This window comes from Schistocerca americana, chromosome 3 (genome assembly GCF_021461395.2).
Source record: "Schistocerca americana isolate TAMUIC-IGC-003095 chromosome 3, iqSchAmer2.1, whole genome shotgun sequence".
NCBI lineage: Eukaryota > Metazoa > Arthropoda > Insecta > Orthoptera > Acrididae > Schistocerca > Schistocerca americana.
Window position 1 is genome coordinate 776786709 of NC_060121.1, and position 17375 is coordinate 776804083.

Sequence of the window (17375 nt, forward strand, 5' to 3'; positions counted from 1 at the left end):
CCGCGTCCGACCGTCCTCATTTAGGTTTTCCATGATTTCCCTAAATGGCTCCACGCAAATGCCGGGATGGCTCCTTTGAAAGGGCACCGCCGACTTCCTTCCCCATCCTTCGCTAATCCGATCAGACCGATGACCTCGCTGTCTGGTCTCCTCCCCCAAACAACCCAATCCAACCCTCAACAAAATCTCCTCCAGATGCTGCATAGGACACGGAGGACCTGTAGAATGGCCTGTTAGATCACAGACCCTTCGGGGGCACTTGAAAATCGTTGTTTATGCTCAACCAGTTAGTGATGTGCACACCCTTCAACACCATGTTCACCACAACTGTGACGAGACGAGATACTGTCAGGAGTAAAGCTGTGAGGGCCGGGCGTGAGTCGTGCTTCGGTAGCTCAGATGGTAGAGCACTTGCCCGCGAAAGGCAAAGGCCCCGAGTTCGAGTCTCGGTCGGTGCACACAGTTTTAATCTGCCAGGAAGTTTCATTTCAGCGCACACTCCGCTGCAGAGTGAAAATCTCATTCTGGAAACATCCCCCAGGCTGTGGCTAAGCCATGTCTCCGCAGTATCCTTTCTTTCAGGAGTGCTAGTTCTGCAAGGTTCGCAAGAGAGCTTCTGTAAAGTATGGAAGGTAGGACACGAGATACTGTCAGAAGTAAAGCTGTGAGGGCCGGGCGTGAGTCGTTCTTCGGTGGCTCAGATGGTAGAGCACATGCCCGCGAAAGGCAAAGGCCCCGAGTTCGAGTCTCGGTCGGTGCACACAGTTTTAATCTGCCAGGAAGTTTCATTTCAGCGCACACTCCGCTGCAGAGTGAAAATCTCATTCTGGAAACATCCCCCAGGCTGTGGCTAAGCCATGTCTCCGCAGTATCCTTTCTTTCAGGAGTGCTAGTTCTGCAAGGTTCGCAGGAGAGCTTCTGTAAAGTTTGGAAGGTAGGAGACGAGATACTGTCAGAAGTAAAGCTGTGAGGGCCGGGCGTGAGTCGTGCTTCGGTAGCTCAGATGGTAGAGCACTTGCCCGCGAAAGGCAAAGGCCCCGAGTTCGAGTCTCGGTCGGTGCACACAGTTTTAATCTGCCAGAAAGTTTCATTTCAGCGCACACTCCGCTGCAGAGTGAAAATCTCATTCCGGAAACATCCCCCAGGCTGTGGCTAAGCCATGTCTCCGCAGTATCCTTTCTTTCAGGAGTGCTAGTTCTGCAAGGTTCGCAAGAGAGCTTCTGTAAAGTTTGGAAGGTAGGAGACGAGATACTGTCAGAAGTAAAGCTGTGAGGACCGGGCGTGAGTCGTGCTTCGGTAGCTCAGATGGTAGAGCACTTGCCCGCGAAAGGCAAAGGCCCCGAGTTCGAGTCTCGGTCGGTGCACACAGTTTTAACTCGCCAGGAAGTTTCATTTCATCGCCCACTCCGCTGCAGAGTGAAAATCTCATTCTGGAAACATCCCCCAGGCCGTGGCTAAGCCACGTCTGCGCAGTATCCTTTCTTTCAGGAGTGCTAGTTCTGCAAGGTTCGCAGGAGAGCTTCTGTAAAGTTTGGAAGGTAGGAGACGAGATACTGTCACGCAGTCGGCTTTCAGCCGTGTTACCGTGCGGACGGGCTCGGCGCGCCGGGCAGTGCTCCGCAGGTGTTGTTGTTTACCCGCTAGCGCGCGGTCGCGTCGTTGTCTTGCCGTATAGTACCTGTACTGACCCGACATGGCGTTCTCATATCGAAAAGCTACAATCAAACTAACGTTCAACGCATCGTACACGAGACCGAAGGCCCATGAAATTGAACGGTTTCTACGAGACATCATGCACATCGAACCACAAGAACTGATAGGAATTCATCTGTCTATTGTAACCAGCACAGTGTGCCTCAAACTGATTGACGAAGCGGCCTGCGACAGATTACTCCAACGATCTGCAAACGGCTTTTGCTTCTGTCACGCAGACGGTAACGTGAGCGTGGTAGGAGTTGACCATGCTGGTCTGGGGGTGCGTACCGTGCGCATCTTTGAACTACCGTTCGAAGTCCCTGCCAACCTAGTCGTTGATGCGCTGCGGCCATACGGCACAGTTCTGAGCCACACAGAGGAGAAATGGAACACATTCGAAACGTACCCTGTCCTTAACGGGGTACGACAAGTGCGCATAGAACTTAAGAAGCACGTTCCATCGTATGTTTTCGTTGGTGGCTGCCGCGCAATTGTTATATATGATGGACAACCGAGGACCTGCTCGGGCTACGGCCAGGAGGGCCATGTTAGAACTGAGTGTCTGCAGCGCCGCCTCGTTCAGGTGCCCCGCAATGAACTTCCCCAACGATCCACTATGACCTCTCTCCCGCTAACATATGTGGAGGCGGCACGACATGATGTGATGGATGATCAAAACCTGCTACCTCCTCAAGCCGCTGCCAGCTCCGTTGGAGAGTCAGCGCCGTCGACGACGCCGCAGCCCAACGGTGCAGAGGTTCCTACAGCCTCCGCCCACCGCAGCGTCGTGGTCACCCAGCCACCGTCACTGTCGGGATCAGACACAGGGGTTCCTAGCGACCGAGACCGTGTCGAGCCCCGCCCTCCAGTGGATGTAGAATCTCGGACCCGAAAGCAAAAATCACCCAAGCGACACAAGAAGAGGCGATTGTCAGCTGACGAACAGGACAGGAATGTGACGCCGGCGGAAGACATCGACTTCGTTGACTCGCCCACAATTGCAACGGACTCCAGTGGCATCATTCACCAGAAGGTGCCTGAAGACAAGGAACACTCTCCTAAATCTGGTGGCCCAGAAAACGAGGCGCACTGCGTCGACTCCCAAAATGTGGGCTCCTGTGAAAGCGTCCAGCCCCCAATGACATCACAATCGTCTCTTGGTGATTGGGCAGACGATATGGAGGCAGATGATGCACAGCAAACATCGATATCTCCACCAGAGCCCATGGCTGACAATGAGCCCGGAGGGCTCTGCCAGTCAGGAACTCCTACGGCACAGTAATGCACAGCATGCAGGTGGATGGCTGTGTGGTGTGTGGTGTGTGAAATCACTGTGGGATTGCACCGGCACACTGCCTCCGCCTCTTGATATGTCTCAGTCATACCGTGTGGGAACAGTCAACGTAAATGGTGTCCACTCCACTGTCAAGACCCGCATGTTACACGACATGATCAGAGCGGCAGACTTGGACATTGCCCTTCTCCAGGAGGTCCGTCCCGAGCTGTGTTTAGACCTATATGGCTACACCACGTACAGCCTACCCGTAGGTGATGGCGCAGGAGGAACGGCCATCCTTCTCCGAGATGGCATAGACGCGACGGACGCGACGTACTTGCCGAACGGGCGAGGCATCGCACTCACACTTGGCGCAGTCCGCCTCATTAACGTCTACGCTCCCTCCGGTAATTCGCACCGTGGTGACAGGCATGTCTTCTATTCGGAGGAGTTGGCCCCACTTTTGCAAGGAAATATGGACCATTACATAGAGGGCGGCGATTTTAACAGTGTTCTGCGGCCCGAGGACCAGATACCGCATTACGTCCCATGCCCCGCTCTACAAGCATTGATACGTGACCTCGCGCTCCACGACACATGGCTCTTGCATCATGGGACCCAGAGTGGATATACGCACTTTACCAGCCATTCTGCCAGTCGTCTGGACCGGATATACGTCTCGCGTGCCCTCCGCACAGCAACCCGTGATGCAGAACTCTGGCCGACGGCCTTCACGGACCATCTCGCGTACATCTGCACTGTCACCTTGCCACGACAACTCACAAGACGCAGCAGGGGCCCGTGGACGCTGAACGTCTCCCTCCTTCGCGAGGAAGCGTGTCGGCGAGCAGTCACTGACACGTGGCGTCGATGTATCAGGCGCCTGCCTATGTACGCTTCCACGTTGCTGTGGTGGCTGGGATGTGTCAAACCTGCCCTCCGAAAGACCTTGATGGCCTACGGGCGTGACAGATGGAACTGGCAAAGGGCAACATCGGAATTTTACTATACAGCGTTACGTGAGCTGGCGACGCAACCGCCGTCTCCCGAACGTCAGATGTCCGTACAACGCATCAAAGCTCGTCTACTTCGCATCAGGACAGAGCAGCTAGACGGTGTCCGCATCCGTGCGCGAGTGCAAGACTGTATCCCCAACGAAACAGCGTCAGTGTATCACATTGTGCGCGAGAGGCGCCACCGCAAACATCAGCTCATTACGGCGGTAAACACGGAGGACGGCGGGCGCGCAGTGACACCAGCGGACATCGCGCACACCTTCGCCAGACACTATGGGACCTTGTACATGGAAGATCCGCGGAATGTACGTGATTATGACGGGCTGTTGCACGATTTTCCCGCCCCTCGGGACGTGGCACCCGATGATAGTCTGCTGTTGCCCATTACACCCGACGAGCTGACATCGGCCTTGGCACGTGGAGCACCGAACAAGTCGCCTGGACCGGACGGTTTACCCCTGGAATTCTACCGCACGTTTTACCACCTTATGGGCGACAAGTGGCTCCAAATGTTTCAAGACCTGATCAGACCTGATTTCACTGTCCCCACAGAATTCACAGAAGGCATCTTGGTCCCAGTTCCGAAACCGAATGGTGGTTGTAGGTGGCAGGATTTTCGCCCACTCACACTCCTCAACACCGACTACAAGATCTTCGCCCGTATCCTCCGCGCGCGTCTCCACACCGCTATCGGGAAAGCCATCCACACCGATCAGACATGTTTAGGTGGTGTCAGCAACATTCATACGGCGTTAGGAGCATACCGCGACGTAATTGCTTTGACGGCGGCCTGCAAAATACGAGGCGCCCTTGTCGCCGTAGATTTTGACCACGCATTCGACCGCGTCGATCACGGCTTCTTACGCGCAGTTTTGCATCGCATGGGCCTCTGTCCGGAGTCTGCACAGGTGGTCCTTCGACTGGTCCACGGAGCGCGCTCCCGCATGATGGTCAACGGTTATCAGTCTGGTCACATTGTTGTTGGACGGTCAGTGCGACAAGGGTGCCCCCTGTCGGGCATATTATTTGCTGCAGCACTTGAACCAGCTTTACATGGTCTACGGCAGCGATTAACTGGTATCTCCTTGCGGGACGTGACCTTTTGTTGTGGTGCATTCGCCGATGACGTGGTGTTCCTGGCCAGATCAGAGGATGAAATGCATATGGCGCTACAGTGGCTACGCCAGTACGGGGCGGTCGCTGGGAGCGTCATCAACGTGAAGAAGACAAAATACATGGATGTCGGAGGGGGGATTTCCCACACAACGGCGGTGCCCTTTGACAAGGTGCCCGTACTCAAGTGTTTAGGAGTGCAATTCTATAGCAATGTCCGCCGCACGGCGGCGGCTACGTACCGCCGGCTCCTACACCAGACACGTGCTCTGCTGCAGGACAACAAACTGCGTCGCTTGGATATGCTCCTCAGAACACGTTATGTCAACACCTATCTTGTCTCAAAACTGAACTATTTTGCGCATATCCTTCCCTTGACAGCTACGATGTCCGACAGCTTTCAAGCAGCATATGGACATTTCGTAAGCACCGGTCTGGTTTTTAAAGTCCGATACGCCACCCTGACACTGCCGCAGCGGGCGGGCGGTATCGGTTTAATTCACGTATATAACCGTGCGCGATCGCTTTATCTCAACACTATGCGTCGCACGTGGACCTCTGCCCACGCCACTCTGACGGGCACCCTGATAGCGGAAGTGGCACCACACTCTCTGCATCCCCCGGTTTCTGTAGGACACATATCACCGGCACTCACCCACATCAGAGACTTCTTTATTGACTTCAGCTACTTACGTTCAGAACTTCCGACGACACGGAAGCCCAGCACAAAAGACTATTATCGCCTCTATCAGCAGCGGCAACCTGTAAATACGGTCACCCACAGACACCCTGAAGTTGCCTGGAACACGGTGTGGCGAGCGGTACACACGCCTTTTCTACCTACGACGGTGCGTTCATTGTGGTACGTAGCTGTGAATGGGAAGTTCGCTACTCGTCAGAGGTTACATTCCATACATCTGACGGACGACCCCTTGTGTCCGACATGCTCAGTCGCTGACTCGGATGCACACCGTCTGACGTGTGCCGCGACCAGCGAGTGCTGGCTACTGACGCAGCGCATGCTGGCATTACTCTTGCGGCGATTGCCGGAGTCTATCTCCCCTGATGACGTATTGCGCCCCGACGTCGTATACTTTCCATCAACCAGAACGAACGCCGTTAACTGGCTAAAAGGCATGGCCGTTCACTACATATTTTGCGATGCTCCCAAAGGCACACTCGACTTTTGGTCCCTATTGATGACGACACATGCAGCTTTCAGCCGCCACCCGAAGTACAGAACTCGTTTCGCAAATTATTTAGGTTCATTATTTGCGGATCCTCCTGCTCACTGGGGCGTTCCGGGTATGAGACGCTGAAAATGAAGACGAATCCTGGAGCATATTGATCCTCTACGGACGGAATAGGGGGGAACCCCTCCCAACAGACGAGAAGACGACTCGGACGCTCGGCTACGGCAGTTGTAGGATCTTTCTTTGTAATGAAACAAAATAAATCTATAATACAAAAAAAAAGTTATAAAAATTAAATAAATAAATAAATAAAAAGAACAACATCGACAAACCCACTCCATCCTCTTCCTGATCCTTCGATCCTCGAACTCGAACACGTTGCTTGGGCGTGGCGGCGGGATGGCCAGGCTTCGGGTGTCGACCCCTGTCCTACCCGTCGTCCTGCTCCTGCAGCGGTTCATTAGGAAAAAAAAAAAAAAAAAAGGATGGTAGAGCACTTGCCCGCGAAAGGCAAAGGCCCCGAGTTCGAGTCTCGGTCGGTGCACACAGTTTTTATCTGCCAGGAAGCTTCATTTCAGCGCACACTCCGCTGCAGAGTGAAAATCTCATTCTGGAAACATCCCCCGGGCTGTGGCTAAGCCATGTCTCCGCAGTATCCTTTCTTTCAGGAGTGCTAGTTCTGCACGTTTCGCAGGAGGGCTTCTGTAAAGTTTGGAAGGTAGGAGACGAGATACTGTCAGAAGTAAAGCTGTGAGGACCGGGCGTGAGTCGTGCTTCGGTAGCTCAGATGGTAGAGCACTTGCCCGCGAATGGCAAAGGTCCCGAGTTCGAGTCACGGTCGGTGCACACAGTTTTAATCTGCCAGGAAGTTTCAACTCTGACGCTACTTGGAGAGAGGTGAGAACGTGCGAAAGAGTGCGGCAGTCCATGATGCGACGTGTGAACTCATGCATTGCATCCCATGGAGGTCACTTTGAACATTTGTTGCGACGTGGATACGATGCAACTCTCTACTGTGTTCCGGGACGATTGCACGCACTCCGTGCACTTCCGGACACAAGTTCGAAGGACATTTTTTCTTAATTTCACAGACAGGAATCCGTACCTGCAGTCTGTCGGTCTTATTAATGTTCACCCTGCGTAAGTCAACAAGGATGGAAGAAGTTTTTTAAAATTGTTTTTAGGACGTAGGATGGGCAGAAAGTAGCCCCCCTCCCCCTTGCTAATGTGCGTTATGAGAAACGCTCTGGTATTACTAGGGTTGAAGACGCCGCCCCGTTGCAGCTCGATGCGACTGGGAAGCGGCAGCCGACTTACCGACGTAGAGCAGGACGGAAGTGCTGGCGAAGGCGTACAGCAGCCGCGCGGTGGCGTGGGCGACGGCGCCCACCATCACCACCGTGGTGTCCGAGAGCCGCAGCAGGCGGCTCATCAGAGGCACCCCGAGCAGCACGCCTGCAACGAGGAAAAGCACCGCGCTGCACAGAGGAACAGTGGCGTCGTAAGCGAAGGAGGGAAACCTGTACAACTAGGCAGCTGGACTTGTCCTTCAGGGTACAAAAATATTCAAATGTGTGTGCACTCCTAAGAGAACAAACTGCTGAGGTCTTCGGTCCCTAGACTTACACACTACTTACACTAAGGACAACAAACACACACCCACGCCCGAGGGAGGACTCGAACCTCCGACGGGAGGGGCCGCGCAATCCGTCACATGGCGCCTGAAACCGCGCAGCCACTCCGCACTGCCCTGCAGAGTTCCCAATCCATCAAGGCCACATGACTTTACACTAAGCCAAAACATTATGACCATTGTTTAAGAAGGGTAGTAGGAGTAATCCATCAAACTACAGACCTATATCATTGACGTCGGTTTGCAGTAGGGTTTTGGAGCATATACGGTATTCAAACATTATGAATCACCTCGAAGGGAACGATCTATTGATACGTAATCAGCATGGTTTCAGAAAACATCGTTCTTGTGCAACGCAGCTAGCTCTTTATTCGCACGAAGTAATGGCCGCTATCGACAGGGGATCTCAAGTTGATTCCGTATTTCTAGATTTCCGGAAAGCTTTTGACACCGTTCCTCACAAGCGACTTCTAATCAAGCTGCGGGCCTATGGGGTATCGTCTCAGTTGTGCGACTGGATTCGTGATTTCCTGTCAGGAAGGTCGCAGTTCGTAGTAATAGACGGCTAATCATCGAGTAAAACTGAAGTGATATCAGGTGTTCCCCAGGGAAGCGTCCTGGGACCTCTGCTATTCCTGATCTATATAAATGACCTGGGTGACAATCTGAGCAGTTCTCTTAGGTTGTTCGCAGATGATGCTGTAATTTACCGTCTAGTAAGGTCATCCGAAGACCAGTATCAGTTGCAAAGCGATTTAGAAAAGATTGCTGTATGGTGTGGCAGGTGGCAGTTGACTCTAAATAACGAAAAGTGTGAGGTGATCCACAAGAGTTCCAAAAGAAATCCGTTGGATTTCGATTACTCGATAACTAGTACAATTCTCAAGGCTGTCAATTCAAGTAAGTACCTGGGTGTTAAAATTACGAACAACTTCAGTTGGAAAGACCACATAGATAATATTGTGGGGAAGGCGAGCCAAAGGTTGCGTTTCACTGGCAGGTCACTTAGAAGATGCAACAAGTCCACTAAAGAGACAGCTTGCACTACACTCGTTCGTCCTCTGTTAGAATATTGCTGCGCGGTGTGGGATCCTTACCAGGTGGGATTGACGGGGGACATCGAAAGGGTGCAAAAAAGGGCAGCTCGTTTTGTATTGTCACGTAATAGCGGAGAGAGTGTGGCAGATATGATACGCGAGTTGGGATGGAAGTCATTAAAGCAAAGACGTTTTTCGTCGCGGCGAGATCTATTTACGAAATTTCAGTCACCAACTTTCTCTTCCGAATGCGAAAATATTTTGTTGAGCCCAACCTACATAGGTAGGAATGATCATCAAAATAAAATAAGAGAAATCAGAGCTCGAACAGAAAGGTATAGGTGTTCGTTTTTCCCCAGAGCTGTTCGGGAGTGCAATGGTAGAGAGATAGCATGATTGTGGTTCGATGAACCCTCTGCCAAGCACATAAATGTGAATTGCAGAGTAATCATGTAGATGTAGATATAGATGTGGACCATTGCCCCCCGCGACGTTGGATGCCGCCTGGTGGCGTTGCAGACACGTGACGTAGTAACAAAAGTATGCAAGCGGAACAGACACTGACGGAGGATCACCTTAGTGAAGATGCTGGCTGCTAATGAGGAACTCCATTGTGATAAGCGACTTTGACAAGGGGCTGATTATTATTACGCAGAACCTGTGAACAATTATCTCGAAGCGACTGCTACGGACGCAGGTTCGAATCCTGCCTCGGGCATGGATGTGTGTGATGTCCTTACGTTAGTTAGGTTTAAGTAGTTCTAAGTTCTAGGGGACTGATGACCACAGTAGTTAAGTCCCATAATGCTCAGAGCCATTTTTTTGAATTATCTCGAAAAAGGCGAAGCAGGTACTGTTCACGTGCTACTCTTCTGAGCATCTACGGAAAGAGGAAGAAGGACAGTGAAACCACCACTAGACGCTAAATGGTTGGACGTCCACGACTCTTCACAGAACGTGAGGTTCTGAGCCTTGTCTGCCGTGTAAAGTACCACAGATGGTGACTGGAAGGTTGCACAGGTCACACCAATATTCAAGAAAGGTGGTAGGAGTTATCCACCAAATTACAGGCCCATATCGATATGCAGCAGTGTTTTAGAACATATACTGTGCTCGAACATTATGAATTACCTCGAAGAAAACGGTCTATTGACACACAGTCAACATGGGTTCAGAAAACATCGTTCCTGTGAAACACAACTAGCTCTTCATTCACATGAAGTGTTGAGTGCTATTGACAAGGGATTTCAGATCGATTCCGTGTTTCTGGATTTCCGGAAAGCTTTTGACACTGTACCACACAAGCGGCTCGTAGTGAAATTGCGTGCTTATGGAATATCGTCTCAGTTATGTGACTGGATTTGTGATTTCCTGTCAGAGAGGTCACAGTTCGTAGTAACTGACGGAAAGTCATCGAGTAAAATAGAAGTGATTTCAGGCGTTCCCCAAGATAGTGCTGTAGGTCCTTTGGTGTTCCTTATCTATATACACGCTTTTGGAGAAAATCTGAGCAGCCGCCTTCGGTTGTATGTAGATGACGCCGTCGTTTATCGACTAATAAAATCATTAGAAGATCAAAACAAACTGCAAAACGATTTAGAAAAAAAACGGAATGGTGCGAAAAGTGGCAGTTGACCTTAAATAACGAAAAGTGTGAGGTCATCCACATGAATGGTAAAAGGAATCCGTTAAACTTCGGTTACACGATAAATCAGTCTAATTTAAAAGCCGTAAATTCAACTAAACACCTAGGTATTACATTTACGAACAACTTAAATTGGAAGGAACACACAGAAAATGTTGTGGCGAAGGCTAACCAAAGACTGAGTTTTATTGGCAGGACACTTAGAAAATGTAACAGACCTACTAAGGAGACTGCCTGCACTATGCTTGTCCGTCCTCTTTTAGAATACTGCTGCGCGGTGTGGGATCCTTACCAGATAGCACTGACGGAGTACACTGAAAAAGTTCAAAGAAAGGCAGCACGCTTTGTATTATCGCGAACCATGGGAGAGCGTGTCGCAGAAATGATACAGGATTTGGGTTGGAAATCGCTAAAAGAAAGACGTTTTTCGTTGCGACGGGAACTTCTCACGAAATTCCAATCACCAACTTTCTCCTCCGAATACGAAAACATTATGTTGACACCGACCTACATATGGAGGAACGATCACCACGATAAAATAAGTGAAATCAGAGATCGTACAGAAAGATATAGGTGTTCACTCTTTCCGCGCTCTATACGAGGTTGGAATAATAGAGAATTGAGAAGGTAGTTCGATGAACCCTCTGCCAGGCACTTAAATGTGATGATATGCAGAGTATCCATGTAGCTGTAGATGTAGATCTGTGGCATCTCTGCCCAAAGAGCACACTGCTGGTGCACGCACAAGTATTTGTGATCACATCTTCATCGTACATCGTTGAACACGGAGCTCCGCAGCAAATCATCACTACATCTTCACATGTTGACCTAACGACGTCGCCAGTTACCATTGCAGTGGGCACGTGACCATCAGGATTGACCGTCGATTAATGGAAACGTCTCGGCTCTTCGAGTGAATCACATTTTTGCTACAATAGGTCGATGATCGTCTCCACCAACGCCGTCATCCAGATGGACAGTGGCTCGAAAAGATCAGCGCGCCACAGACGCAGGCTGATAGGAGCAGTATTGCCCTATGGGAGACATTATCCCGCGCTTGCGTGGACTTGCGATAGTAATCGAAGACACGCTGACAGTTGCGAACCACCTAGATCTCTTCATTCTTGATGTCTTCGCCGACGGCAATGTCATCTCTCAGCAATACAATTGACCGTGTGTCGGAGCCAGAACCGTGCTACAGTGGTTTGAGGATCATTATAGTGAACTCACGCTCATGTCAAGGAGACGAAATTCACCTGGTGTTAATCTTATGGAACCCATTTGGAGCGCAATCGGGCCCCATCAAGACGTACGCAAGTCAGAGGCCCTTTATCTACGCGAATTACATGACCTGTGCGTAGACATCCAATGCCACATATATCCACAAACCTACCAAGCAAGTGTCGGATACCTAATACACAGAAACAGTGATATATTTCGTTCCAAATGTCATAATGTTTTCGCTCGTCAGTGTATACAGAACACACACTTCGTATTAAACTTTTAGATGACATATCCACAAAGCTCCAAATTAATACGCTGCAGATCAGTTGAAGAGGAATGGACATCTCTAAAAAGGGCACCCACAAAAGTTCGAAACAAATGCATCAGCACAAGGAATGTGCCTGCGAAGAAACCACGGGCACCTGGTTCGGCAGTCCACAGCAACGGAAATAACTAAGACCTTGTAGCCACAAATAGGCCGGATGTTATCGACAACGTCAGTACAGAAACGGAGATTAGCGATCATGATGCCTCTATAGCAAATTTGGTTACGAAAATCAATAAGTCAGTCTAGAAGGCTAGGAAAGTGTTTCTGCTAGATAGAGCAGATAAGCAACTGTTAGAATCTCACTTAGACAGTAAATTGACATCACTTAGTTCCAGGAATTATGGGCAAAGTTCAAGCACATTGTAAATCGTGGCCTGGAGAGTTATGTGCCTAGTGAGTGGATTAAGGATGGAAAAGACACCGTGGTGTAATAACGAAATTTGGAAACTGCTGAGGAAGCAGAGACTCCAGAATGAGATTTTCACTCTGCAGCGGAGTGTGCGCTGATATGAAATGGTAGAGCACTTGCCTGCGAAAGGCAAAGGTCCCGAGTTCGAGTCTCGGTCGGGCACACAGTTTTAATCTGCCAGGAAGTTTCAAGCAGAGACTGTTGCACTCTCGGTTCAAAAGAGAACGCACAAATAACAAGCAAAGGTTAGTAGGGATTCGTTCGTCTGTGAAAAGATCCACACGCGAGGCATACAACAGCTGTTACCGTCACACATTAGCAAAGGATCTGGCAGAAAACCCGAGAAAATTCAGATTCTATGTAAAATCGCTAAGTGGGTCTAAGGCTTCCATCTAGCCCATTGTTGACCAGGTTGGTGTGGCAGTTGAAGATACCAAAATGAAAGCCGAAGTTTTAAATTTCTCGTTCAAGAAATCATGTACGCAGGAGAATCGTACAAACATAACGTCATTTGACCATCGGATAGACTCCCCTATAGACGACGTAGTAATAAGCATCCCTGTCGCAGAGAAACAATTGAAAAATTTGAAATCAAATTAGTCACAAGATCTGGATGGAATCCCAATTTTGTATTACAAAGAGTACTCTACGGGACAGGCCCCTTACCTAGTTTTCATTTACCGCGAATCTTTCGCGCAGCCCAAAGTCACAGGCAACTGGAAAAAAGTCGCAGGTGACTGGACCCGCAAAACAACAGATCAATGTCCCTAACTTCGGTTTGCTACAGAATCCTTGAACATATTCTGTTCGAATATAATAAATTTTCTTGAGACTGATAGCTTATGTCCACGAATTTTAGAACGTATCGCTCGAGCGAAACTCAGCTCGCCTTTTTCTCACACGATATATTGCGAATTATGGCCGAATGGCAACAGGTAGGTTCCACATTTGCAGATTTCCGAAAAGCTTTGGACACGGTGCCCCACTGCAGGCTGTTAACGAAGGTACGACCATATGGAATAGGTTTACAGATATGTGAGTAGCTCGAAGAGTTTTTAAGTTATAAAACTCAGTATGTTGTCCTCGAAGGCGAGTGTTCATCAGAGACAAGGGTATCGTCAGGAGTGGCCAAGGGAAGTGTGGTAGGACCGCTGTTTTCTCTCTATATACATAAATAATTTGGCAGACAGGGTGGACAGCAATCTGTGGTTGTTTGCTGATAATTCTGTGGTGTTTGGTGAGGTGTCGAAGTTGAGTGACTGTAGGAGGATACAAGACGACTCAGACAAAATTTCTAGTTGGTGTGATGAATGGCAGTTAGCTCTAAATGTGGAAAAATGTAACTTAATGCGGATGTGTAGGAAAAATGAACCCGTGATGTTCAGATACAGCGTTATTTGTGCTCTGCTCGACACAGTCACGTCGTTTAAATATCCGGGCGTAACGTTTCAAAGCTATACAAAATGGAACGACCATATGAGGACTGTGGTAGGAAAGGCGAATGGTCGACTTCGGTTTATTGGGAGAATTCTGGGAAAGTGTGGTTCGTCTGTAAAGGAGACCACACATAGGACTCTGGTGCGATCGATTCTTGAGTACTGCTCGAGTATTTGGGATCTGTATCATATCAGTTTAAATTTATTTATTTAATCGTTTGTTGATTTTATACAATATGCAGTTGAAATAAGGCAGATGATTTTATACAATATACATATGATACTAGACAAGATTAAACCTTAAAGTCCGTGTTTTTCAACCAGTTAAGTGTGATAGGACCGCTGCTCTCTCTATGTACATAAATGATTTGGAGGACAGAGTGGGTAGCAACCTATATTACCCTACACGTGACCCCTGGGTGGTGCTAAACGAGCAACAGTGTCATAGGTGATATACTATATGCCCGGAAACATAAGTAATAACCGTCCTTTTCAGGACCATCCAACTAGAGACGAGAAACACCTAGTTCGTGTTATGCAGCTTAAAATCGAAGGCATAAGCTCTGCCAAATGTGAGTATCTACAGAAACAACTGCATGAACTTAACATTGATGTTGTCAGTATTCAAGAAACACATACCAAATATGAGCAAGATCTTCAGCGTAGAGGACGAATACCTGGTTATACACTGGTCGAAGCTATCCATCATCCACAATATGGAATAGCCACTTATGTGAAGTCAGGTCTAAGCGGAGTGCATGTAATTGATTCTACAGACGTTAACCACATCTACACAATAGTAATCCAGACAAACGACTTAAAAATTGTCAACCTGTACAAGCCTCCAAGTGTGAATTGGACCTCCACAGTTCTGCCGGCTTTCGATCACCCTTGTATATACACTGGAGACTTTAACAGCCATCACACGGATTGGCGGTATGACACCGTCGATGTCAGTGGGGAGTTACTAGCTCAATGGGCAGAAACTATCAGCATGCACTTGGTCTTTGATGTGAAAGACAAGGGAACGAATAAGGCTTACAACCCAGACTTGGTATTTGTGCCCAAAGATCGGTTTAAAGGAAGACATCGAGACAACTCACACGAGTACTGCTAAATTTGTTACCAGTAGGTTCGAACAACACGTAAGTGTTGCAGAGAAGCTTCGGGAACTCAGACGGGAATCTCTGGAGGGAAGGCGATGTTCTTTTCCAGAAAATTGAGAAAATTTACAGAATCGGCATTTAAAGCTGACTACCGAACGATTCTACTGCGGCCAACATACATTGCTCCTAAGGACCACGAAGACAAAATGCGAGAAATTAGGGCTCATACGGAGGCATGTAGACAGCTCTTTTTCCCTCGCTCTGTTTGCGGGAAAGGAAATGACTAGTAGTGGTACAGGGTACCCTCAGCCACGCGCCGCACCGAGGCTTGCGGAGTACCTACGTAGATATAGATGAAATACTTCAATTGATCGACAAAAGGAGGATGTACAAGAATGTTCAAGGGATTTCGGGAATACAGAAATACAAGTCACTTAGGAATGAAATAGAAAGTGCATGGAAGCTAATGCGAAGTGGCTGCATGACAAGTGTGAGGAAATCGAAAAAGAAATGAGTGTCAGAGGGACGGACACAGCGTACAGAAAAGTCAAAACAACCTTTGGTGAAATTAAAAGAGAGTGCGGTAATATTATACTAAGAAGCCCTTATGAAGGGAGGACTTGTCCGATAGTGTGATCAAAGAAGAAACAGGTGTCGACAGAGAAGAAATAGGGCACCTAGTATTAAAAGCAGGATTTAAACGAGCTTTGGATGACTTAAGATCAAATAAGGCAGAAGGTCAGATAACATTCCAACGGAATTTCTAAAATTATTGGATGAAGTGACAGCAAAATAACGTTGGTGTGTAGAACGTATGAGACTGGTGATATACCATCAGACTTTCGGATAAACATCATCCACGCAACAACGAAATTTGCAAGAGCCGACAAGTGCGACAATTATGGCACAGCCAGCTTAACAGCCCATGAATACAAGCTTCTGACAAGAATAATATACAGAAGAATGGAAAAGCTTAGCTTTAAGAAAGGTAAAGCCACCAGAGAGGCAGTTCTGACGTTGCAGTTGATAATGGAAGCAAGCCTGAAGAAAATTCACGGCACGTTCATAGGGTCTGTCAACATGCAAAATGCTTTCGACAACCTAAGATGGAGTTAAGATGTTCGAAATTCTGAGAAACGTACGGGTAAACTGTTGGGGAACACAGGTAATATACAATTTGTACAAGAACAAAAAATAATAAGATTGGAAGACCAAGAACAAAGTGCTTGGATTAAAAAGGATGTAAGATAGCGATGTAATCTTTCGTCCCTACTGCTCAATCTGTACATCGAAGACGTAATGATACAAATAAAAGAGAGGTTCAAGGCTGGAATTAAAGTTCAGCGTGAAAGGATATCAATGATAAGATTCGCTAATGACATGGCTATCCTCAGTAAATAAGAATTACAGGATCTATTGGATGGAATGAAGAGTCTAATGAGTGCAGAATGTGGATTCAGAGTAAATCGAAAAAAGATGAAAGTAATGAGAAGGAGGAGAAATGAGAACAGCGAGAAACTTAAGAGCAGAATAGGGTATCACGAAGTAGACGAAGTTAAGGGATTCTGCTACCTAGGCAGCAAAATAACCCATAATGGACGGAGAAAGTAGGAAATAAAAAGCACACTAGTACTGGCAAAAAAGACGTTCCTGGCGAACATTGGCCCTAATTTGAGGAAGAAATTTCTGAAAATGTATGTTTGGAACTCAGCATCGTATGGTAGTGAAACGTGGACTTTGGAAAAACCGGAACACAAGAGTATCGAAGTATTTGAGATGTGGTGCTACAGAATGATTCTGAAAATTAGGTAGACAGATAAGGTAAGGAATGACGAGGTTTTCTGCAGAATCGGCGAAAAAAGACTACATGGAAAACATTGACCAGATAAAGGGGCAGGATGATGGGACATCTGTTAAAACATCAGAACATAACTGGCGCTAGAGGGAACTGTAGAGGGAAAATCTGTAGAGGAAGACAGATTGGAACACATCCAACAAACAATTGAGGTTGTAGGTTGCAATTGCTACTTTGAGATGAAAAGGTTGACACAAAAGAGAATTTCGCAACATACATTTAAGAATGTAACGAATTCAAGCGATGCGATCCACCATGCTATTCATGAATGCATCAAATGGCAGCTATATATACGAGGGCAGTTCAATAAGTAATGCAACACATTTTTTTTCTGAAACAGGGGTTGTTTTATTCAGCATTGAAATACACCAGGTTATTCCCCAATCTTTTAGCTACACAACACTATTTT

At 48.1% G+C, this 17375-nt stretch overlaps 1 protein-coding gene and 3 non-coding genes across 4 annotated transcripts in view; 3 read left to right on the forward strand and 1 right to left on the reverse strand.

The window, feature by feature from the left end:
- Window positions 1-17375, reverse strand: part of LOC124606656 (proton-coupled folate transporter) — a 329568-nt gene that overhangs the window by 45329 nt on the left and 266864 nt on the right. Inside the window, exon 7 of the mRNA XM_047138661.1 lies at window positions 7611-7748. Within this exon, the coding sequence (XP_046994617.1) occupies window positions 7611-7748 (138 nt within the window). The remainder of the gene's footprint in view (window positions 1-7610; window positions 7749-17375) is intronic.
- Trnas-cga lies at window positions 385-458 on the forward strand. The gene has a single exon. It is a non-coding gene; the product is annotated as a tRNA-Ser (tRNA).
- Window positions 989-1062, forward strand: Trnas-cga. The gene has a single exon. It is a non-coding gene; the product is annotated as a tRNA-Ser (tRNA).
- Window positions 1291-1364, forward strand: Trnas-cga. The gene has a single exon. It is a non-coding gene; the product is annotated as a tRNA-Ser (tRNA).